This window comes from Aspergillus japonicus, assembly GCF_003184785.1.
Source record: "Aspergillus japonicus CBS 114.51 unplaced genomic scaffold BO86scaffold_10, whole genome shotgun sequence".
NCBI lineage: Eukaryota > Fungi > Ascomycota > Eurotiomycetes > Eurotiales > Aspergillaceae > Aspergillus > Aspergillus japonicus.
The window spans coordinates 296648-320718 of NW_020291647.1; the positions used below are offsets into that span (position 1 = coordinate 296648).

The 24071-nt window shown below is 51.6% G+C and overlaps 7 protein-coding genes across 7 annotated transcripts; 3 read left to right on the top strand and 4 right to left on the bottom strand.

Moving 5' to 3' along the window:
* Window positions 1–974: 974 nt before the first annotated feature.
* Window positions 975–3271, bottom strand: BO86DRAFT_12111 (type I 3-dehydroquinate dehydratase). The gene has a single exon (XM_025666013.1). It carries the CDS (start codon window positions 3108–3110, stop codon window positions 1035–1037), a length of 2076 nt encoding a protein of 691 aa, XP_025529987.1. The 5' UTR covers window positions 3111–3271; the 3' UTR covers window positions 975–1034.
* Window positions 3272–5819: 2548 nt separating this feature from the next.
* On the bottom strand, window positions 5820–9368 carry BO86DRAFT_307436 (dDENN domain protein; the record flags this gene model as incomplete). Its single annotated transcript, XM_025667736.1, has 4 exons — window positions 5820–5959; window positions 6021–6275; window positions 6331–8661; window positions 8723–9368. 4 exons carry the CDS (start codon window positions 9366–9368, stop codon window positions 5820–5822), a joined length of 3372 nt encoding a protein of 1123 aa, XP_025529988.1.
* Window positions 9369–10419: 1051 nt separating this feature from the next.
* Window positions 10420–11336, top strand: BO86DRAFT_12138 (uncharacterized protein). Its single transcript, XM_025666015.1, has one exon. It carries the CDS (start codon window positions 10683–10685, stop codon window positions 11178–11180), a length of 498 nt encoding a protein of 165 aa, XP_025529989.1. The 5' UTR covers window positions 10420–10682; the 3' UTR covers window positions 11181–11336.
* Window positions 11337–14425: 3089 nt separating this feature from the next.
* Window positions 14426–15733, bottom strand: BO86DRAFT_307695 (trafficking protein particle complex subunit 13; the record flags this gene model as incomplete). The annotated part of the gene is made up of 5 exons (XM_025667746.1): window positions 14426–14719; window positions 14808–15326; window positions 15381–15504; window positions 15589–15595; window positions 15667–15733. The coding sequence occupies 5 exons, from the start codon at window positions 15731–15733 to the stop codon at window positions 14426–14428; spliced, it is 1011 nt and encodes a 336-aa protein (XP_025529990.1).
* Window positions 15734–16872: 1139 nt separating this feature from the next.
* Window positions 16873–17904, top strand: BO86DRAFT_397415 (RING finger protein; the record flags this gene model as incomplete). Its single annotated transcript, XM_025673498.1, has 6 exons — window positions 16873–16883; window positions 16937–17103; window positions 17209–17270; window positions 17331–17563; window positions 17615–17736; window positions 17825–17904. The coding sequence occupies 6 exons, from the start codon at window positions 16873–16875 to the stop codon at window positions 17902–17904; spliced, it is 675 nt and encodes a 224-aa protein (XP_025529991.1).
* Window positions 17905–18148: 244 nt separating this feature from the next.
* Window positions 18149–21793, bottom strand: BO86DRAFT_408006 (CENP-N/CHL4 family protein; the record flags this gene model as incomplete). The annotated part of the gene is made up of 2 exons (XM_025674313.1): window positions 18149–20127; window positions 21746–21793. 2 exons carry the CDS (start codon window positions 21791–21793, stop codon window positions 18649–18651), a joined length of 1527 nt encoding a protein of 508 aa, XP_025529992.1. The 3' UTR covers window positions 18149–18648.
* BO86DRAFT_387211 (putative bZIP transcription factor (MetR)) lies at window positions 21477–23826 on the top strand. The gene is made up of 2 exons (XM_025671536.1): window positions 21477–22194; window positions 22796–23826. The coding sequence occupies exons 1-2, from the start codon at window positions 21915–21917 to the stop codon at window positions 23416–23418; spliced, it is 903 nt and encodes a 300-aa protein (XP_025529993.1). The 5' UTR covers window positions 21477–21914; the 3' UTR covers window positions 23419–23826.
* The last annotated feature ends 245 nt before the right edge of the window (window positions 23827–24071 follow it).

Genomic DNA, 24071 nt, shown 5'->3' on the forward strand with positions numbered 1-24071 from the left:
AGAGAAGAAAGGGGGGGAGTAGCGAAGTCAAATCAGATAGACACTGAGGGAGGGGGAGAGTAGACGGTAATAGTTAATCACCGATAGTAGGAGGTAAAGTAATAGAAGGATTCTAAAAAGAAAAAGAGAGAGAGAGAGAGAGAGAGAGAGAGAGAGAGGGAAAGAGACCGACAGAGACAAGGCGGGCGAGAGAAAGAAGGGAAAAGAGAGAAGAAGAAGCCCAGCAGCACCCCCGGATTTATTGGCTGCTCTGCAAACGCGGAGAAATCCAGTGGGGAACCTAAGGGTCAAAAAGGCTTAGCGGGGGGAAAGATGGAGGGGAAAAAGAGAATAGAGAATAGAGAATAGGGAAATGGGAAAAGGAATTGATGCGGGGGGAGGATAAATTAAGCAATCAGAAGCATTGTCAGTCACTTCAATCACTGCAGTCTGATTCAGTTGCAGAACCAGTCAACAGGCTGACGAAAAGAAATGAATCATCCTGGGTCACTGCGAAAGCTGGGAAAGCTGCAGGGGTAAAACTACTATTAGTTATCCCCCGGAATTTTCCCGCTTCCAGCACGGATTCCCGTCCGGTGACTACGATATTGCACGTCTAACTTATAACTACTAGTAGTACTAGTTACTGTACATACAAGATGGCCGTTATACGTACTGTACTTCATCCTGCAGCTCCCACTTACCCCGGAATCCACTGTAGATCCTTGCCTTTTCTTTCTCGCTTTCTCCGCCCTTTCCCCTCCCCCCTCTCCATAAGCCCCAACGAGAGATGCGGTCTTGTTTCATGTCATTCATGCCGACCGTCGTTGACTGGCTGGTTCAGAATAGAAAAAAATAATTACATACAATCTACACCGCGCGAACTCCTGGCCCAAATCAGTGTATAGTAATCAACCCCGGGTTCCCTTCTCCTCGTTCGTCTCCAAAGACCAAACAACCGAAAAGGGATAAGGACGTGGAGGAGAGAGAAGAAGGGAGAGAAAAAAAAAAAAAAAAGAAAAAAAAAAGGAAAAAGAAAGCCAAGGAAACCAAATTCAGAACACCCGTCCTGAAGCCATCCGCACAAAGTCAAATGGCACATTCTGGCCCACCAGCAAGCGCAGCGTCTCCACCGTCGTCCACGCATCCACGTCTTCAATTCCATATGCCGTCCATCCGGCCCGCACAGCTACATTGACAGGGTCGCCCGTGCGCTCCCCACGGGTCAAGTCGAGATAGACTTTGCCTCGAGTAGAGGGGGGTGACGAGTGCCCACTCGTCCGGTAATGTCGCAGCAGTGGCTGTACTAGCAACGACTTCTCCGGAGGTAGCGCGGATACCATCACAAACGGCTGTTCAACCCGTTTGACCGATTGAATGGATGTGAAGGGCTCAAGCCCCGCTGCCAAGGGGCCTCGGGCTCGGAAGCCCACCGTGTGGATCGCACCCACTCCTAAGCTGCGCAGGGCATAGATGGCTGCCGATGCCTCGCTCTCGCTGGCCGCCAAAAGGATTGCGGTTCGGCCGCGGTATGCCGACGGCACGTAGTCCCGAGTCAGAGTGGCGCGAATGCCCTTCCATGTTGCGTTCTCTCCCACCAACGATTTCTGCGGGCCTTGAGGGCCTGCCACAATCGTGTCTACTAGCCCGATCGCTCGCGCCGCCTCGCTCACGGCCGGAATGCTCCCCGTACCGCTTGGGATCGGTGGATGCACCGACGCTCCTCCGAAGGTGGCCTGGGTGAGCACCCGCTCGACTGATCCCATTGGTCCGCGATCGATTGAGGTCAAAGTGTGGGGAAGACTCAGCTCGTTGAAACACTTCTCCATGAACATGGACTGGGGCGTCGAGCGAAACGACCCAATCGCATACAGATCGCGTTTCGGTAGCTGGCCCATGATGTGGAGTGCCTCATTGATCTCCGCCGCGGTCAACTGGCCCGGGGCCGCAATCATCGGCAGCAATGGGTGCGTGATGGGCGAGAATACGGTATTGAGGGCTCGCGACAGCTGACCCAGCTGGCCCATATTGACCGCCGATAGAAGGGGATACGCCCCGTGAGTCTTGCGAACTTCCGACCTGAAAAATTCAAGCTCGTAATTGGCCTCGATCGTCGTGACCATCGCAATCATCTTGACGATATCCGCGTACTGGGCGCTTTGCGCGAATATTCGTAGGGCTTCGGGGGACGTCCACTTCCACGTCCCCGAGAAATCATGAAAGGCTGACATGATGATGCTGTTGCCCTTCTCCGCCGCCAACCGTTGGCGAATAGACTCCGGCAACCATAACTCCACGTCGATGTATTCTACCCCCCACTGAATGGCGCGGCGGAGGTAGCGGTAGAATAATTGCGGGTCGTCCATTGGGAACTTGCCATTTTCTTTCGTACAGCGAGTGGTGAAAATTATCGGCAGTTCTGTATGCTGCCGCAGTAACATTAACTGCTGCCCAACATACCGTAAGCTTGGCACTGCACTCGTAGTGCCTGAGGGAGGAGTTGTGGGGTCCACCAGCAAGTCAACACGGATCTCCACCGCATCTGAACCAACAGAGAGAATGTCCAGGTTTGGCAACGCAGCATGGACATCGGGGAAAGTTGTGGAGATGAAATTCGTCCGGCTTTTGGTCTTGAGATCCTCATGGGGACGGGTCTGGCCCAGAATCAATGAGAGAAACCGGGTCAGATCCCGCCGAAAGAACGGGCTCCGGAGTGAGTATAGGAACTCATAATGACAACAGTCGCTCAGTGCTTCCTCCGGGCAAGAGCCGTCATCGACACAGTGCGTGTTGACGAGGATCCAGGCCGCGTGATCGCCCTCTTGCAAGTCTCGGGCCAGATCTTTGGTAGCTAGGACGCCGACAACCACTGCGCTGCTGCCCCTCCCCAGAGCGGATAAGGAGGTTTCCGTCGTCCATGGCTTGCCCAGGATTTCCGCGATAACCTGCACTATGCCCTCCTGTCCAGGGGTAAACAGAGTAACCACGGTCCGAGCCGACTCCGGAGGTGCGCTTGGTGTCGGGGAAGCAGAAACCGCAATTGACGTTGAACCTTTGAGAGCCGTGAGGGACGTGGCGGCATCCGCCAATAGCGTCATCCCCACGGGCTGTTGTAAGGCAGTCTGCATCATCTCATCGCATACGCAGTCCGCTGCCCGTTTTCATACTTGGTTGCGGTAACGAAGATTGTTCGATACTATCCCGGCCGGCGGTTACAGGCGCGAAAGGATGGCAGAGTAGGTCGGAAGGAGGAATAGGAAACTGATCAGGAATGCGAGACAGGCAGTCGCATCAGTAAACCCTTGGCCAGTCACACGCTGTTGGGGGGGAACACTACACTATTTGGCACAATCCGAGTGTAAAGAGCGTTGTAAACAACCTATCTCATCCGCTTTTGAGTGTCGAATGGGATGGTGGTTGTTGTGATTGATGGGCACGGGATGCGGGATGACAGATGACCGATTCCTACTGCCCACTAGCTATAGCTCTGGTAGACAATCAAGAGACGGGAAGGGAGAGTATCGGATGTAGAGGTAGAGGTGGAGGAGGAGGAGGTGAGCGAACAGCGCGGGAGGACGAGCAAGAACCAAGGGTAAAAGCGGGAAAAAGCCAGGAGGGGGGGAACGACATTTGCCAGGAGGATCGGAAGAAAGAGGAAGAGGAGGGGAGAAGAGAGAGGGAGAGAAAGAGGAGGAGAGAAAGATACAATGAAAAGAGAGAAGGAGGGTTGAGGGTGGGGAGGAGATATGAGGGAAGAAAAGGCAATATTGGGGCGGTAGTCGGGACGGTACCTCGTAGACTATTTCCTACTAATCTGGTGGTGGGCCAGACTAGAGAGAAAGCCTGGAGATCAGACAGAGACAGACAAGAAAAAAGATGGGGAAAGAAAGTAAGCAGTGGGAAAGCCGGGTGAATTTCCCCGGAATTCTGCCTCCGCCGGCCGGGGGGCAGCGGACGCCATTTCTCCGCCAATCACTGTCTGGTCTGCCCACGGCGTGGGTGCATACAGGACATACAGTCCATACAGTCCATACTGAGCATACAGTTCATACTGAACGTACAGCCTACTGCTATAATGCCGCACAGTCTGGCAGCAGTTGTAAGTCCTTACCACCTTACACCTCACACCGTACACCTTACAACTCTAACCCCAATCCACTCCAATCTTCTGTATCAAGGCTTGCAATTGGGGATACTACCTAGGTACGACTGACTGTCACATTTGCCCCAGTCCTATTGGCTGATATGCATCCTAGAAATTCCTCTCCAGAATAATCCGTCCACCACACTATTGCTCATTTCCTACCTAGTATGCATCGGAGTCAGGACAGTGGCCCCTCTCTCAATGGTCACTTACATGTCCAAGACGCGATTCGCCTCCCCTCCTAACCAAGACCCCTCTTATTTCGACCCTGGACCCAGTCGCCACGGATACCCTGATCCACCGCTTCTGGAGAGCTTTTTTTTTTTTTTTTATTTTTTTTTGTTCGGTTCCATTTACTCAGGAATACAATACGAGGGGAATGGCCGCCAATAGTCTTATCTTGCCTACCTACTGTTGGTCGGTCTGCATTCACCCGCGCCTACCCGGAGCCCCGGATCCAGATGCTACTGCAGCGTCGTACCCAGACTCAGATGTTGACACACGTCGGCGTGGCGGTTGACTTCATCTGCCGATGGCCCTGATACTGTAATCACCTAAAACCCCCAGCCCCCTTTACGGCCGGGCGCATATTGGCAGGGTCAATAAGATACCATCGACCCTTCAGGCAGCCGTCCGCTCTCCTCGACCCTGCGAAATCCAGCCCTAACTACCCTCCCTCCCGCCGGGTGTGGACTACAACATGACACGTAGAACTAAAGCTACCCGGGTCTAGATGACCCACAGCTTTAATCAACGAAGCAACATAGTAGATCGTCCCAAAACCGGACGGTAGAACGATTAATCTGGTGCAGGAAGGTATGTAACATGACGACTAAATCCACCAATGGGTTGTGAGAATCGCCCAGTACGGTGCGCAAGAGCGTGACCGTGTTGACTATGAGGACAGTCGTGAATACCAACCGTTCGAAGTGGGGGTATTGTAAGTAAGAAAGCAAGACACCATCACCCAGATGACAAAAGTACAGCCAACCGACACAGAAGAAGGGAAAGAAACGATGTCAAGGCCGTTCGAATAGGGCCATATTGAAGGCACCCACCTATGAGGACACAATGTATGTATGGGTATGTGTCACTGGGGGTGTAAGTGTAGTAGGTATGTGTAGTGTACATCAATGCATATGACAATGTGTCTTGTATGCTCCAGGAAAAAATGCTTGATCCTTGCGAGCTTACCAATGTATTATTAGATGACCAAAGGAGCCCAGGAAATCATAGATGATGATTGCACAGGTCAGAGGCTCAAGAGCCCCCCTTTAGGCTGCGCGGGTGGACGGGATAGCGGTGATGTATAGGCGCGATGGAATCAGGGACCGAGGGTATGACCTTTAGGAGAAGAAGACCGATCGTGGGGAATCCAACATTGGCAAGCTATTACAATGGTGGCCCGTGTTCATCGCAATCATCGGCGAGCATGAGTTTTGCTGACGTGGAAGTTACCATGGAACAAGTGTTTCATGTGAACTCGACAGCCAGTTAAGACGTGTGCTCTTCCTTGATTGCAGCTATGTCGAAAAAGGGGAGGGGAATCATTTCACCATCTCCACACTGCGTATGCAACATCCCCAGCACGGACGTATTCAGCGGAGGGATGCTTGACAAACTGGCGTCACAAAAGCGGGATGCACCATCCCGTTGTCCTTCGGAAGGGGCACTCCACCAATGTGAAGTAGTGACTTCATGGAGGGGAGATCGCGAGCCCATTCATGAGTTTAGGGAGAGGTTTTCTGCGCGCATTATTTGCCGTCTTCGACACCCGGGGCGCTCCGTGAACCATGCGGGGTTCTTTCATCAGACTGGTATCAAGCTTGGCTGGGGCTTATCACATGGCATCACGATGTTAGCTTTGAATAACTCGCAGGAGAAACGGGCGGCCAACCTCGCATTACGACGCGTGTATAATCTCCCGAAAGAGCGTTTTGACTCCGGCTGCCCCCTGCAAATGAGGTGGCACTGGCTGTCCTCCAAAGATGGTTGGAAGTGTCAGATAAAAAGTCCGTCGTACTGCGGCCGGAGAAAATCGATGAGCGACCCCTATTGCGCTTAGATAGAATGATCTCATCGAAAAGGGCCATTCGGGGATCTCGGGATTTTGGATTGGCTCTTTCTCGGTCACCAATGAACTCATTGAAACCTAGCTGCACGTAAGTAACTGTGTAGGATTGTATATCGGGCCAACCCTCGCTTACCTTGTGTTTGTTGCAGTACCGCAATGTATTCTGCATGTTCCCCTGGTAAACTCTTCATGAATGCTTCCATATTGAAGCTATAGATCAATCCAGCCTTCTTCTTATCTCCCGAAGCAGGCTGTAGGAACTTCTTGTATGTATAAAACAAACTGGCGAAACATCTGACGAATGCGGCACGAACTTGTTCAGGATGAAAGGCTGCTGGACACACTAGGCATATTTGAAGAGCACACCGGCTGTGCACTACAACCTTGCAGGCGCTACACTTGTACATGCCATCCTCAGCCCGATCATCACAAATAGCACAAACAGCCTTTTCGTCCCAGGGTTGTACTTGCAAGCAGTGTCCTTCCACCCAGCATGTGCCCTCGGCATTGTGAACAGGCTGTGCCGCAGTCGTGGGAACGATGGTGGATGCAGCAACCGTAGACTGAGCATATACCGACGGCGCGTAAGTTGACCCGGAGTTATAATCGGTATTCAGAGTCGTCACCGACAAGTTCGACGCATGACCAATGAAGGGAGCGCTTGGTCGACGAGGAACACCAGGGCGCATCTCCATGCCAAACGACGAGCTTCGTCGAGACGCTGCATCAAAGTGACCGGAGCGTTTCTCGCGCAAGGAAGCCTGCAGTGTACTTCCTGAGTCATTTCGCGACCCCGGGCCTGTAGACGACGCTGGGAAATGTCCCGATGTAGGTGAGCTATCTCTGGGAGATGGTGGTGAGCCAGTCTTGTACGTCGACCCGGTGCCCGGTCGGTCAGAGCCCTTGGAAGAATAACCCCTGGATACAGCCTGTTCATAGCGGGCATGGAGATAGGCGTTGAAGATCAATGGCTGGTATGATCCCGGAGCCACGGAATTCTGACCAAAAGCACTGGAGTTCAAGCTGACGTACTTGGCTAAGTGCGTGGACTGGGCTTTCGAAGTGAAGATAGAAGAGTTCTCCGACATGAACGCGTCGAATGGATATGTCTCAACGGCATAGGCGGGCGGTCCGGTCGGAACCCCACACCGGCTGTGATGAGGCGCGGCCAGCTGCAACAACGACAGGAGCTTCCTGCGCTGATGACGGGGTAGTGGGGTTGGCTGGACCGTGCTCTCGATGAGGTCGGCATCGAGATCTACCAGAACGAAATCATCGGATGGTAGTTCGACCTTCTCGTAACGCCGTTCAATACCCACAATATAGGGGCAAGGCGCTTCAAGAGCCTGGATCAGACGGGCGGGAAGCACTGGGATCAACACTCCTGACCACGGGATGGGAAACAGCAGATCCACCAACGCCTTAGTCGCCAAGTAGAGCATTGAGGTGTGAGATGACAAGAAGATGATGCGCGACTCAGTCAGAGCGTATTCAAGGAGAATCACGATATTGGCTAACGAGAGGGCGCGGAACAGGGCGTAAATATCGGTGTTGCGAGAGCCTGGTAACTCGTTGGAAGCCTCTTTGCGGGCGAAAAGACGCAACTCTCGAACGTTCAACTCTACCTGTGTTTTGGACGAGTTTGGACTGAATGCTTCTGTGCACAGATTCATCACATATCGTTCCAATGGTTGCCAGACACCCATCCGAGGAGAACTAGGTGGGATGCGCTGGATGCCTCCATCCGTCATTGGGACGACAATAGCCTTCAGCCACTCCTTCCAAAAACTCGTCATATTCTCTTCTCGACCAAGAATGCCGTAGGCGCGGGGAATCCAAAAGCCGGTATCCCCATCAGTCAAACCTTCGATTTTCGATGCCGCACCATGCCGCACCGGTCGCAGGAGGTCAGTCATCAGACCAATCTTCTCCTCAACCGCACTAATCTCGTCTTCCAATTGCTCTCGTGATTCTGATCCTGACGGGACAGTGGGGAGTTGAGCCAGGAGTCGGGAGAGTTTGGCACGCTCGCTTGCCAGTCTCTCGCCCAAGCTCGCGGCAAGCTCTCGTTCCTCGTCCGTCATATTCTCTTTCCGCCATTCCTCGCAGCGCTTCTCCAGCTCGTCCGCAGCTTTCTGATTGAGTGGAATCCAGATGATGAGGCATATAGCATGCAAGCGCGAGCCGTTATCGGTGGTCATGACAAACCCGTGCCATGTAGATCGCGGCCTTTGATCGGAAGAAACAATATTGATATCGTTCGGGAATGCGAACATCGGGACGTAGTCGGGGAAGTTGCCTCGCAGTTTCAATTCATCAGACATGCCCTGTGTGGGATAGCGATCAAGCAGAACCGGCTCAAACCGTCGCTTCAGCGGATGCATGGCGGGAGAGATCTCTAGCGGCTGGGGAACCGGGATGACGGAATTGTAGTTGCTCAGGCGTCGCGAGGTTCTAATTGAGGCTGCAATAGACTGCTGTCAGCGAATTCTTAACGTTGAACACCCCGATTGACCACCACCAACCTTGACGAGCGATTGACGGTTGCCGCTTCATGCTGTTCATATCTCGAAAAGCCATGTGTCGCCGTACGCTGCCAATGCTAGAACGAATCAAGCCTGTCGGCTGCGAGCCTTCCTCCGAGACGATTTTCTGCGTGCGTAACCTAGACCGCGGGCGCGTCGACGGAGTGATAGCACCCGCACTCACATTGAGATCAGATAAGAAGGACTCCCTCTCGGACGCGAATTTCCACAGCGCTTTGTCGAAGTCGAAATCTCCCAGGAAAGAGGAGCCGCGAGGAGATTGGTTGCCTTTGATCGTCATACTGCTCCGGTTGCTGTGGGAGCCGTTCTCGTTCGCATCAGCCTCGCCCGAGCGCGTGGGTACCCGTTGGACCGAGTTGCGATTCCCCGCCATGGAGATAGGACGGGAAAGGCTGTCCAGGCGAGGATCATGGGCCTCTTCCGCATCCGCATCTTCTTCGATAGTATCCGTGACGGCGGGGCCGGGCGAGGTGGCACAGTTGGCTCGGTAATCATCCCCTAATTTGCGATAGGTCTCGAGGACCTCTGTTCCATCCACGCCAGCTATCCAAAAATAATCTGCGAGCGGGGTGGTAGACGCCTCCGACGTAGAGGACGAGGGTGAGGAAGAGGAGGAAAATGGCATTTTGTCGGGAAGGTTGTAATCATCAATCGTCACGAATCGTCGACTTCGTCACAGCATGGAGTGAAACACTAATCCTGAGGTGTAATTGCCGTCCCACGGGCATCAATGGGGAAAAACGATTAGTAGGTTCCCCCCTTGTCCCTTCAGTTCAGTAACTAGGGGGCTTCGGAATAAACAAGCAAGTGAAGGTCGGAGTAGCTAGAACGCATATGTTCGGGATTGCGACGCTGTCGCCTGAATGAACGGTACGAAGGCTGGAATAGGAGCCTGGAGCAACTCGAGCGCCGAATAGACGCAAGAGGGCGAAGGGAGGGGGAAAGAAAGAAAAGTGGTGGTGAGCGTTCAGAGAGTGAGAAAAGAGATTGTTGATCTATGCATTGACAGAAAAGAAAAAGGAGTTACCGGGTTAGTGGAGTGAGGAGGAGAAGGAGGAGCGGGCAGGTGAGGGGGCCAAGAGGGAGGAAAGAGAATTGGACAAACTGGAAAAAGGAGGAATGCTTTGACAGGTGTCTCTTCTGTGTTTTTTTTTTCTTGGGGGAAATTAGAAGAATTAAGGGTCAAATGAAAAGGTTAAGTTTTGATTTCCATTTTATTTATGTTTTTCTAATTTTTTTTCTGGTATCCATCTGCTGATATTATTTAGAGGATAATATAGAAGAAGGGAAAGGGAAAAAGAATTATTCAAGTATAATTCCCTCTTTGTTTCTGCTGCCTTTCCAACTTTTTTTTTCCTTTACCCCTTCTAGGAGATTGTACTAGTTAGTTACCGTGGACCAAGTTAGTACTGCACCTAGTAATAATAATAATTTAGTCGTCGTAGGTAAACTCGTAGTAGATTAGTACAAACTAGGTCTTAAACCATGCAGTGTAGACGGATGGTTGCGTAAACTAGACAGCGTCTGGAAGGAAGGGAGGGTGAGAGGAAGGGAGGGGGTTAACATTAGTTACTGTACGGAGCAGTACTGGGTTACTTCAAGCCTAATCCCAGCCAGACCGTTTCCCCGTCTGTCTCCTCTTCCCCCTCCACCTCCCCTCCTCCTATGTACGAACTTACAATAATACATCAGTTAAACCACAACCATAGTGCTTGCTTGCGCGGTATAGTCTGGTGCTGGATAAGTGCAATGCATTCTGGCCGCGGCTATGGGATCTATACTAGATATTCTTATATCTGTCTCTCTATCTATCTATGACCAATCCACTTTCTACTTTCCTTCCCCGATGTCATTGATCACCCTCCCCTCCCACTGCGTCCACATAAATTCACAATTTACCCCTCCGGTTGATGAATGACAATCAATATCAGGCACTCATATGAACGAACCAGAGGTAATAAAAAAGACAACTGACCCCAAAAAAAAAGAAAAGAAAAGAAAAGAAAAGAAACTCAGAACCAAGAAAGGAAAAGGAAAAAAAAAAAGCATCCATGATGCAAATAAACGTGCAGGCTACCTACACTGGAACGGCAAGACGACGAGTCGGTGGAAGATCCTCTTGTACACCCGGACTGTGACTGGCCGAGCACAGTTGGGAACTACTGCAAGTGTGCAGCCTGCATGGTTGGCTGCATCAATCTCTCCAACCACCTACCGGCATCAGCGGTGTTACCTGGGCCGGGTCCCGGCTTCTTCCTACGAACCTGGACCGCATCTACGTACAGTACTATGTAAATTGGATTCCATGGCCTACAAAGTGCTTGCGGATGAATTTGCTTGTCAAACAAGAACACAAAACGAGAACACAAGGCAGGCACTGACACCGACTTGCGGCCGAAGACTCGAAGAGGATACCATGCTGCCAAACGCACAGTGACCCTTCCCCCCTCCAAATTCCCGACCATCCATTTGTGAGGGAAGGAGAGGGGGGGAAAGACACACAGGGACGGGAGCATATCAATCGCCGGACCCTGTGGAGCCTGTCGCACACATAGTGCTTGGCTCACTGGCTAATCTCTGCTCCTCAATGGTCCGCGGCCAGATGGAGTGAGAACTACTGTTCGAGACAACCATGGGAACCACGATCATTACGTCTTGCACTTCAGTAGGGACTATGGAGGGAGCCAATTTGAGACTGAGAGGCAACTGGATTTCCTCCCATTGTTACAAGACTATGCGACCTCGTCCCTCAAATCCCGATCGAGGACGTTTGAGCGTTGAATGGATGGTTCAGCTTGAAACTAGGGACACGCGCGCGTAGGTATGCTCTGTTGACGAAAGCCGATCTTGCTCTAGCATTTGGCTGGGGGAAGCACCCAGTGCGAGGATTAGTGCGGAAGGGTCTAGTCTGAAAATAGCCAGATCGAAGCTTCATCCTGTCTTCCGTCAGTTGAAGGTTGGGTGTCATCGTATCATCTCAGCCTCTTGGGAATCATTGGAGACAGTTTTGGTCGGATCGGAACAGTACAGCCATGGTTCCGAGAATTATTGGACCTGAGACCAGTTAATGGATCCTGAAATAGGGGAACAGATGCCGAACTGGAATGTTCCCCTGGACAGGGAATGGAGATCAGCTGCCGAGGTCCCGCTGCTACTAGCCATCCTTGGCCGCAACTGTCGAACAACATGAAGAATATAGTGGTGGTTTCACATAGGGCAGAGGTAAGACAAAAAAAGAAGGGGGTGTGAGTAAGTTATGGGTAACTCGCTGACAACTTCACACCTCGCAGCACTCAGGTTCTTCGGACCTACCTGATCTTGCTTAGTTGCATCTTGCATCGGTGAACTCTGCTGCACTCCGGGAATGGGCTGGGGGTGGATTGGCGATGATCGATGTGGACCCCCCAGCAATGACGATAACCAATTCTCGGTATGTACGTTTGTACTAATAACTTCATTGGTCTCTACTCTAGTCAGCACTTCTGAGCAGACCCAGATAAGATGAAAAGCTGAGGCTTCGACGAGGAATCTTTATTGAGTTTGATTATGATAGACACAGGCTCAAGTGTCCCAATGATCATTTTCATTGACCATTTGCCCGGCCAAACCCCTCCTGATCGGGAGCACCAGACACTGGCTGTCTCGGACCTGTAGTACATACCACAAGTTGGATTCGACGTCGATAGGGCGGATGCATGTTGATGGTGGTGCTGCTACTGCTGCTGCTGCTGCTGCTGCTGCCACTACCACAACGACGACAACAGCCCACGCAAGCCACCCTTCCTCAGGCCGCTACCACATCGTACAGTATATTCCATGAGCCAGCATCAACCCTGCAGGGAAAAAACAAATAATTTGATTTCAAATTCAGTCTGAGCTGCCAGCCCCCTCCAGAATAAAAAGGAAAGCAATACGCAGCCTGCAACAGAAAGAACTTAACTAACCACCCAAGTGAATGGTTCCTTACATAACCTTACTTCCCCGGACTTGCTGACCCGCACATAGATTTTATGCATCTACCAACTAACTCTTACATGAGTACTAACTGATATGCTCGATATGACCAAAACCCCTGCGCTACATGTCTGAGTACTTCTACCGACTATGATGGAACAGTTACGATCTGGCTCCGAGGCCCATGGTCGTAGCAATTTAGATCCCCAGCCGTTGCTTATCACGTTACATAAGTTCCACCACGCAATTCCCTTTGTGAGGGCATGGCTCCGCCGGCGCGCGCACATGCCCGACTCTCTCCGATACTGGGGGGAGGGGGAGGGGCGGGAGAAAAGGGGTGAGAGTGTGTTGTTGTGCCACAAGCAGGCAAGGCAAGAAGGTGGATTAGGGGGCAGATCATGTAGACTTATGGAATCTCGCCGGCCCCGTTCGCACTTGCTGCCCCTTTCCTTTAAAGCTGTGTTGTTCCCTGCACCGATTTCTCGAGAAGTTGGCCAAAGAAGATGATGATGACCACCTATCGGTAACTATACTACTGTAGCCAACAACGAGGGCTGCACTTTACATAGGTAGCTTAGATCGCCTCACCAACTGTCTGAAACTGACCATTCATGAACCATACTACACGGTCAATGTCATTGTGTTCCGACCTTGGAAGGCCAAAGAGCGGGCTAGACTCTCCCATGCCGCATACTAAGTATAGTACAGTACTACTATACCTGTACTCAAGTTACCACTGTCACCACTATCACGACCATCACGACTTACTGTTCCCCATATGCCACCACAAATAGAAAATGGTCTTGGTGCTGTATTAGGGTACGAGAGCGGAAAAGGAAAAGAGGCCACGGATAACACACACACATATATAATATAGTTACAAAAACAATACACCACCACTGTGCGTCACCCGGGGTAATTTGGTTTCTCCTCCCTTCATGGGCAAGGTGTATCAAGTTCATGGAAACCGTAGCGAGAGGATACTGTGACTAGTGTACGGAGACGTCGTGCACATATAGCCTAGCCTGTCTAGACCTTGCTACGTGGTCTGGAATTCAGACAACCAGTGTCTGAATGGTCTAGCCAGTCTTTACTTGACCCCAACACACTCTACTTTGGTTGTCATACATCCCGAGATCGACGGAACGAACAGCACATGGCTGGTCCAGATTTCAATCAATAAAGAACTTCTCCAACTACTGGCCCCTACCTATCAATAGAAACCCCATCCGTCGGGCGTTCTAGCCTGGTACTTTTGTTGGACAGATTTCCAACTCGCCAACTCAAAAAAAGAGACAGGCCACACACCACTCCACCACCACCACCACCACTGCAGGCAGTCGACGGAAATTCCTGCTTTTTGCACACCCATGCTTGAGTGTAACCAACCCAAGTTTCCGGATTGTTGTCGTCGTCGCTAACCCATCGCGCCTGGGTCCCAATTGATACCCCCGGCAGGCGACGCCATACCCATTGGCCTCCCTGATCGGTCGCACAGCATGGTGCGTCACCACTAGTGAGTTGTTCGATTTTCTCTGTTTCAAAATATTCGCACCGGCAGAGAAGCACTCGCAGCTTGCACGCTTGCAGGCGTCTCTTCGCTGCGATGTTTCGCATGGTGACAGGCCGCTAAACATAGACAGGCCGTTGTACAGAGATAGACACTACTCGTAAGCTAGCTATCGTCTAGGATCCAGAAACGCGTCATTCCCCCCCCTTGCTTTGCGCTCACGCCCGTCGTCTCGTCATGAGGTTTCCCGTGGTCAAAAATCCCTTATCTCCCATCGCACCTCGCCATTCAATAGATAATTGGCCTAGAGCAGCCCGTCCATCTCGTCTCATGTCTTTATGTAGGGCCTCGAGGCCTTCCTGCTGCCCTTCCTCTTGTTCAACCAGGAAAGCGACCTGCAGGACATCGCGTGGATGTAAAGTTGGCGGCTGGGGATCTGTTAGATCGGTGCCTTCCAAGTCCCAGTTCAAGGAGATGGACTTGAATGGTGGTTTGGGATTGAGTCGTGTTTGCTGCCAAAATTAGTATGCGAGCGGCAAGATGTCGGCCATGCTACTGAAAACCTTCAAAAGGAAACATCCCCCACCATCTGCAACCTACCTTGACCACGACCGGGCCATCGCCCACATTTTCTAATTGGGCCTCTAGCGCGAAGCGGAGCAAGCGCGTCTTCCCGTACGGGCCCAAACTCTTGTTTTCGACTTCAAGTGGCACCAATTCGGAAGCTTTGGTCCGTACACTCAGACAGGGCTGAGCGACAAATTGATAGAGTTTGCGGAATGTCCGGACTCTGCCGCTTGCTGCCTGGGCATCCGAGCCTATCGACGTCTCCGTGTAGCTCACACTGACCGCCAGTATGTGATTGCCCTCCTCCTTGAGATCAAACCGTACGATTTTCTGCAAAGATTGGCCCTGCTGCAATCCGTCCTTTTGGAATGTATCTTCCGCAGGTTCGAGATCCAACGCCGCGACCTGAGAGGGTGTTTGCATTTCAGCGACAATACGGACCGAGGTGACAACACGTGACGCCTCATCTGCGGACAGCTCATTATTTGCACTGAGCGTGCATGCAAATGTCTCGCCGACGTATGCAGATCCGAAGGCAGGAGGGAGGGTCAGCTTGTAAGAATCGTGTCAGTAGCCGAACATCAGACCATGACTGCATCGATTTACATTGGGAGTGAGGATGAATTGATCGTCCGTGTGATCGGCGGGGTAGCTTAGTGATGCTTTGCTCGAGATCTTCGTATTTGCCGCCGGTAAGGGATACTGGTAGGATAGGGAGGGACGAGATAGCCTTGTCGATATTGTCAGGAGAGAAGTGCGCGATGAAGTTGTCGTTGATAGGTGTGAGGTGTTCAACAGGAATGCAGTCGCTTACCGCAAGACTGAACGACCATCAATCAATCAGCGAAGTGCTTCGTCAGGGGGAAGAGAACTCCGATTATGCCATTCTTACCTTTAAGTGAAATTGCATGGGGCTCCTTAGGGCCATCTGCGCCCGAATGAGCACGAGGGCGTGCCATTTTAGTTGATGGAGAGTTCTGTGTAGGTAACAGTAGCTCCGGCGGATGAACGTCATTTCAGAACCCCATACTCGGGCGGCGCTGAGGGCGGTGAAGCGCCTGCAATTATACTTACTCCATACATTTCTGCGGAGTGCAAATGTCTCCGTCCGTACGAAGCAGAATGCCGTCTCAATTCGGCGTAGCCTTTTTGTATACCATGTTCATGGAAAAGGTCTAGTGGCAGTGGTGTTGAAATTACTGCTGGTGCCAGTAGCAAGCACTAAGCCCAATTAAACAAGATTTGAAAAGGTATTGTGATGTTCATAAAGAGTCCTTTGGCAATAGTAGCCTGTAAACAACCCTATAATGACTGACAAAAAGCAGTGTCAATACCTACCCAAATGACAGCGGGCTGCCACTCTTGATTAGTCGTCCGACTCACCGCCTCGGGGGCCTGGTTTCCAGTAGATAGTGGGCCTCATCTTCTATAGGCTGAATCCATCCGTCTTCACCTCTCTTGTCACATAAAGTAAGTGGGACCTCATACGTACTGAAATGTGACAATTGACTATTGATGCTCATCTTACTCAAGCTACAAGCTTGCTGACTGCGCATCTCAGACCCGAAACTTGTGAGCATATTGCAGTACTTGTGTCATGCGGCGGAGTTGATCGCTTATCGGCCACTTATCTCCCATGTTAGTCGCTATCCGTCGCCACTGCGATCTTGTGAAAGCGACCTTTCATTTGAAGTCCAAGCCCTTCGAGACCACTAGAACCAATTTTCTCGTCCTTACGATGGGTGCAGCCTCAAATGCAACTGCTCGTGTGCAGACTGCCAGAACATCACGGGGTGGAGCTCGAAAGCAGCGTGGCAAGGCAACAACAAGCACATCCGCTGTCTCGAAAAGGAAGCGAACTGCCGATGAAAAGGAAACAATAACCACAACGGCCACTACCACTACCACCACTAGAAGATTGCGAAAGGCTGTTTCTGAGACCACACACTTATCCAAACTCAGGGATGTTGGTCGGACCGAGCAGTCCTTCACCTGTCCGCAAAAAAAGCCCAGGGCGCAAGGGCCTAGTGAAGAGCGTCGAGAACGTAGATTCAGGTCTCATGCCCCGGTATCCTTCAAAGAGAGGGCTGCACGTGCAATGAGCCAACGGTAAGACCTTTGGACTCAGAATCGCTCGAAATATCGAGGCTAACTGTCTCAAGCATGTTTATTGTTGGGCATACCGTCAATCTTTTGGACGGAGTTCTGAATATGAGCTTCGACATTGTCGGGACCACTGGCAACATCTACAAAACCACCATTGGGAAGGTGCCAACCTGCGACTGTCCAGATGCACGCAAGGGTAATCAATGCAAGCACATCTGTTATGGTAAGCGTCCCGTGTTTCTTGACAATTCCTCAAATCCTATCATTATGTCGCTATCACTTATCACTCATTGTTATTCTATGGTCCTGACACTCTTGGCTGTTCAAGTATTGATCAACGCTCTCAAAGCGCCGGCGGACCTTCAGTATCAGCTGGCATTTCTATCATCGGTAAGTGGCAGCACGAACATCGTCTCCCGTGCCTGGAGGAGTTGTTCACCCATCTTGCAGGAACTGCGGGCGATATACAATGGTTCCTCGCTCAGCAAAGAGCAATCTACAGAGGAAAACGCTGGCAACAGGAAACCGGTCGAGGGAGACTGTCCAATATGCTTCATGGAATTCGAGCCCGAAAAAGAGGACATTGTATGGTGTCGAGCTGCCTGTGGGAACAACATTCACAAGACTTGCTTTCATCAGTGGGCCGCCACCCAGCAGGCACAGGGCGTCAGATGCGTCTATTGGTGTGTTCCCTGCCATCTAGATCTTTACAATACGTTACTGACCCAGCCAAGTCGTGCACCCTGGCAGCCGGATACCGAAAATATGAATGTGGAGGAGCTCTCGCGCCAAGGCAAAGTCAGATGGGATGGATACGTCAATGTGGCACAGCATTTTGGCCTCTCGGGCCGTCGCGGTATGAAGCTCTCATTCAGAAACACCATTCGTCTTTACGTAGCATGCTTGCGAAGAATGACTAGAACTGACAGCTTGACTCTGATCAGACGTTTCGAGCTACCATCCTTTCTGGGTGCGCCGACAGCAGTACCAGCACGAGGACGACTGGGATTATGATGACTATTGATGAGGGCATGGCAAGAGCTCAGTCTATTTCACGCTGGCTTCAAGGCGTGTTCTTCGCTTCCTCTGCCGTCTGGCACGGTCCTAATTCTGCATCAACAATTTGCTTTCGGTTAGCGGGGAGGATTTCGGGATTTAGCTGCTGCATGCTAGTCTGAGGTTATCTGGCTGGAATGCTCTCAACCTTAGCTTTCATTCGGTCATTTCTATGGCCATTGTTATTATTATTCTTAATTAATATGAGGTATCTGATATTCCGACACACAGGTGTAGTTGAATAATAATTTATCCGCCCAGGAGCTGCACCAATTTAGGAGTTAGACCTTATCAATCATCCTTGTCAAACCTTCCAGCGAGCTAGCTAGATCCAAGCGAAGTTGGATTGAAGCGAGGATGACCTAGCCGGGTTCACGCCCGGAGCCGACCAAGAGAGATTTGATTTTCAGTGCTGTCAGAAAGGGCGCCGCCATTCTCAGGCCAATTGATCGACCTCACCCATGCTGATGGCACGGGTATGTCATAAATTGATTTAGCGTTGCTTGTTTCGACAGATGTCCCACCATGTTTCCCCTCTCAGTAGTGATGATGCTGCACCGATGGCATGGCGGAATGAAAAATGGGACGAGCTACTTGGACACCTGATGTTCAAGCCCCAAGTGCTTGAGTACGGTGCCTGTATCATTCAACATCTCACGAAGCATTGACAGTACCGTATTAGCTGAACGACTAAAGCTCGTGCCAGAAGAGTTCATCTACCGGCCTTAGTCACTCTCCTCCCCTCCCTGACCACAACGACACTGACCCCTTCCTCGCCCGTCATCCAGGAAGGCATCCTCTCCGCGTCAATAACGCCCAACTCCGCAAGCTTGCGGATTCCACCAATCACATCCGTACCAGCGAACGTCAGCGAGACTGTTGGTTGTTGAGCGTGCTCTGTTGGCTTTGCATCACCTGGTAAGGCATCGAGTAGCCTAACATCGAGTCTGTCAAGCGGCGCAGAAGACAAGGTACCCGAAGTACCGAATCGGGACTGCAGGGCTAGAGTCCGCTTTTTGGAGGTACCGGCATCCTTGGGGTCGGCGAAAGATCGCTTCGAGGCCCTTTTGTTTTCGAGCGTGACATCCTTTGCGTCAGTCGCCGTGTTCTCTTTCCCGGCCGTATCCTTGAAGTGGACAGACGCTGATTGGCGGTTATACTCCTCCGGGGAGACGGTTTTGGATGGCCGTGGGTCCAAGGGGCTTCCTTCCAGGGCGGCGTCTGCGAAGATGCTGAATGCGCCGTTGGCCTGGTTGGAACGACCGGGGCCCCGAAGGGCGAGCAGGGCTTCGAGACTCTTTGCCGTTAAAGAGGTGGGTTTGACGGTATATCGTTGATGGGGCAGAGAGAGGGCTTTGGGAATAGCATCTCGGACCAGGCGCTGGAGGCTGCGAGCGTCTGTTGCGACGAGGGAGTTCGGGGGAGCCGGACTAGTCTTGGATGCTGTCTGGGGAGAAGCCATGGACGTGTAAAAGAATGGACAACTGTCTGGAAAAGCGACATAAATGGTTCTAGACGAGTCGGTGAGAGATTCGACACTTTGACGAGGAGCAATTTGGTAAGGCGAGGTGGTGACGAAGACGCGGAGCACTGTGAGGGGGAGAGAGGTCGACCGGGCAAGGTGGTAGTGGGCTTTCACCAGGGGAGATATTTGTTGCTGGAGGCTGCTTAGGAACGTGGATGCGTGAACCCGCGGTATGCATGCGGAAGATTCGTTCGAGGACGAGTTGTCGATGCGAGCGAGTTCTAAAGCTGTCCAGCGCAGACCCGACGGATGGTCGTCCATGTAGCGCATGTCGACCATTGCCAGCTGACGAAGTGTGATGCCATGTCGCCAGTCGCCTTCGAGAATTCGATCTATGACTTCGCGTTTCCCTCCTTTCCGAAACTGCAGCTCCTGGTAGGCGTTGCGAACCCCGTTGATAGTCCGCTCAGCGGGATAGGGCCGGAGTCCATCGTCATCGCCATCCTCGTCTCTTTTGCCGCCTTCGTCAGCTTGAAGATATGGCGCAAAGTGCTGAACATTGCCACCCTCAAGCCACTGAAAGACAAGGTCAAGTAAAGCCTGGCGAGTAAGCTTGCCAAATGTCTTGACTAGCGATGGGGTGGAAGAAGGTATGCGCAGGTTGCTAGGAAGACTGGCAGTTGTGGGAGCACGAATGGCTCTGGACCGCGGCATTGTGACTGGCAACTGATTATGGAATTAAGGATCAAGTTCGGTATACATGACAAGGTCGCACAATCTAGGCGTTGTAATCGACGGGCCCCAAAGCACCTTGGCTCTATGCTGGTCGAGGGCCCGTAAGTCGTGATGCGAACGCGACCAAGTTTTGGGATTCCTGGGGCATCAACAAACTAAAGTCACGTGGCGATAAGGTGCCGGACTTATAGTTGGTCGAATCATATCGCCGTTGCCATTACTGTCATCGGCATGAACGAGTGGGACCGTGGACAAAGAAGTCTGCTGAAGGGCTTAAGTTCACTAACTAATCGGAGTGATTATAAATCCTGATGTCCTTCGTGAATTACTCAGTACTGTCAGCCGCATACGCAGAAGACAATGGTGTGAAGGTTGTTTAGACTTAGGGCAAGGCTACCAAGTACGTTAGACCTAAGGGACTCTTCGGACCGAAATACTTGCGCTACGGGCTAAAACATACTCAACGGGCGGATGGGAATACTTCTTTGAGAATGCATACGAGGGGAAAAGTGGAGCAGCAAACGGACGTACAGAAGGAAAGATTTCCTCTGCGAGTCTAGTTTATGAGTAGTTCTAGATACCAAATTAGCGACACTCATACTAAACCACTTCGACAATAAGCGTCCAGTTTGGGCCAACCACAAGCACTGTGGCAGACGCCGTCTTGGTGTACTGAAGCCAACCAAGACCGTCTGCACTGCAACCCTAAGCAAAAAGCAAAGGGAAAAAGCCTCGGGTCTGCCCGCCGGCGTGTCGACAAACTGACTTCATTGAGGAGACGAATGATTAATAATTATTTACCGGAGGGTCCATCCCTAAAGCCCCTTTGAAGTTGGAACTCAAAACCGGGCAGGGCTCGTGGAAACCTACTCGTACCACAAAAGCAAGCCGATCTCGGCCACTGAAACGAGGATGACTCGGCTTCGATGTCATGACCCGGAAGGGCGGGCGCGTTGTGGCGAGAGCCATGCAAGCAAGGCAGGAAGAACCGCACGACCGGGAGGGAGGGGAGTGAGGGATCAGCATAGTTACTGAGGCATACTCAGTATACTGTACAGTACATAGTAGGTATTTGCCTACTAATCTAATCATTCATTAAATTATGAGTCTACAGGATGATGTAGGTAGAAGTCTTGATGAGAAAGAACGGGAGACAGATTGAATGGAAAAGACGAAAGACTGAAAGAAAGTCAAGCTGTTAGTCACTTGTATTAGTCGTTGGCCGCGGGCAACTCCCGGATCTCCACTGATAAGTCTGAGTCTTAATAATCAAACCACCCACACCCCGCTGTAATTGAATTTACCCAGTGGCCAGTGCCCTTTTTCGGTCTCCCGCGCGTCCCACATTGGAATGAATTCAACCCGAACCCTCCACTGCACTGCACTGCGCTGTACCCTCCTCCGCCCACCCATTTCGCTCTTTCACCTCTTCGATTCTATTCTTTCTCTCTTCCCCAGACCCCTACCCACCCACCCATCGACAACCCATCGACAACCCAACTTCGACAACTAATCGCTATCGAACACCGTCCAACGTCGTCGCCTCCATTTAGCGCTTGTGAGGCCCATCTCACTTCATCGGACTCGGCTTTTCACTATCCTATCATACCGTCTCCGGTCTACTTCTATCCAACGTCGGATCACCCACGAAGTCCATCTTTTGCATGGCTCAGCCATAAAAACGAAACCGTTCTTGTCGTCTTGAATGACCTCCATTGCTTTCGCCGCCTGGTAGATTCGAGACGTACAGAGGCCACGGCCCGCCTCAATACAACATCATGTCTGAATTCAACGGCCGTCGGGCCCCGAATTTCTCCCAATACCTGGAAGATCTGAATGCCATCCCTTCGCCATATGATCAGGCTATGCAGCAGCAGCAGCAAGAATCCTACAACTTCGATGCTGATCTTTCGTTGTTTACCAATACCGAATTCTTTGACTTCGACCACTTTGGCGACATCAACCTGCCTGCTTTCGATGCGGTGGAGAAGACTACAGTGAAGAGGGAGACCGCGCAGGATGCCAACTCCGACATGGACTTCTTGAACCTTTTGGGAGGTGAGTAGGAAATCTTTGTTCCTTGTCGCCTCGTTTTCACCATCAAGTTGGACATATGATGCGACTGAATATCCTATCAAACGGGCTATTTGGAAAGAGTCATTTTGCATTGCGTTTCAGAAGCCTGAGCATTGAGCCAACTCATCATCTATGGATGTCGTTGTCTCCGCCCGCGTTAGCTCATGCTCTTGCTTTGCGTCCCATTTTCCCCTGCCCTCCTTCAGAAACATTTCTTGCCCCTCTAGGATCATACCACGAGCGCAGGTTTTATACCAGCTGCTTTGCTTAGATTAAGCACACCATTTGCACATGTCCTGATTGGCTTGCCACCTGCATGAGATCCTTTCGTCTGTGCGACGATCGCAAAACGTGCAGTAGTCTTGCCTATGGGACTCATAGCGCGAGCCGCACCTTCAATTGCGCAATACCACGTGACACCACATGGAAGGCTGCATCTGAAGGAAGCCTTGGGCTCTTGATTCGGAGCAGTCTTGGCGACTTGTCTGGCACCAGCGCTGTTGTTCTCCTCTCTTGCGTTTCTTCCTTACGAGGCTGATAGTTGCAACTTTACCTGTACTCGTCACTAACTTTCGCTTCAAAGGCTTCAGCAATGTCAACGACATTCCATCCTCCAATGTGAATGCGGTCAACACCCAGGCTATGCCACCTCGGAACCAACAGTTTTCCGCTCTTCCGCCCTTGCCGAATGCGCCCTACAATGTGAACCCCGCCCCGAGTCAGGCGTCTTCGCAACATTCTCCGCAGTCGTCATCATCGATGTCCCCTCCCGCTGCTACCGCTGTACCCCCCGCTACCGCTTCCTCCACCACGTCCACCGCGCCGAAGCGTAAGAACACTCAAAAGGCCCCACCTATGAGCGTCGAAGAGGTCGCCCGCATCGCGGCGGAGGAAGACAAGCGCCGGCGCAACACCGCCGCCAGCGCCCGCTTCCGTGTGAAGAAGAAGATGCGCGAGCAAGCTCTCGAGAAGACCGTCAAGGAGACCACGGAGAAGAACACCGCATTGGAGGCTCGAGTCACGGCCCTGGAGTTGGAGAACCAGTGGCTGAAGAACCTCATTACAGAGAAGAACGGGCAGACCTCAGAAGATGCCAGAAAGTCGGAGAACGAGATTGCCATCATGTTCCAGAAGTTCCTCGCCTCACAGCAGAAGGACAGCGAACGGAGTAGTTCCGACTCCAAGATCGGCGTAGGCACTGCCTAGGATTGATTCTCTTGTCTATTCTTCCCTTCGCGTGAGAGCATGCCTTGTCTTATCCTGATTTCTTCGTCCTTCCCCACTTCTTTTCCTTCCTGTAGATGTCTACACCCAGGCAAGGGCTCTCCCCTCACGCTTGTTCCCCAGCTCGTCCCCCTACTCGTCCTTCTACTTGCGATGCTCTATGTTAATACTGTTTGGTGTGCGAGTGTGGAGAGTGTTTGGCGTACGCGGAGCCTGTTTCTGATGGAGGTTGTTTGCTGGGGCGGTGGGGAGGCCAACGTGCTATTTCAGTTGAAGGTCAGGTCAGACACCTGCAGTACAGAATCCCAGCTGGCTTAGCTCATTGTGATTTGTCCCCTTCTATAAAAGTATATGATAATGAATGATACCAAAGCAATGTTATCTCAGTTTACCTTTCAGAAGTACCCTGCCCATCAACATTCACTAGTAGCCCACTGGCCCCTGTTTTTTGATTTCGGATAACGCCCATGCCGCTGGAGGGCGGACGCTCCTATTCCTTTCGGCCAATCTACGCGTACAGAATGGGCGGGTGTAAGTAGGTATGGATCGAATTATCCACCGATCCACGAAGAGGCACGAGTTCATTCTTTACATGTCCCCACGAAAAACAGCAATAACCCTCCCGAATCAGTCTA

Excerpts from the sequence above, each read along its gene's own strand:
- BO86DRAFT_12111 (XM_025666013.1), bottom strand. The coding sequence starts at position 3,110 with ATGATGCAGACTGCCTTACAACAGCCCGTGGGGATGACGCTATTGGCG.
- BO86DRAFT_12138 (XM_025666015.1), top strand. The coding sequence starts at position 10,683 with ATGAACGAACCAGAGGTAATAAAAAAGACAACTGACCCCAAAAAAAAA.
- BO86DRAFT_387211 (XM_025671536.1), top strand. The coding sequence starts at position 21,915 with ATGTCTGAATTCAACGGCCGTCGGGCCCCGAATTTCTCCCAATACCTG. Across the intron at positions 22,195-22,795 it reads CTTCTTGAACCTTTTGGGAG|GCTTCAGCAATGTCAACGAC; the intron begins GTGAGTAGGAAA and ends TTCGCTTCAAAG.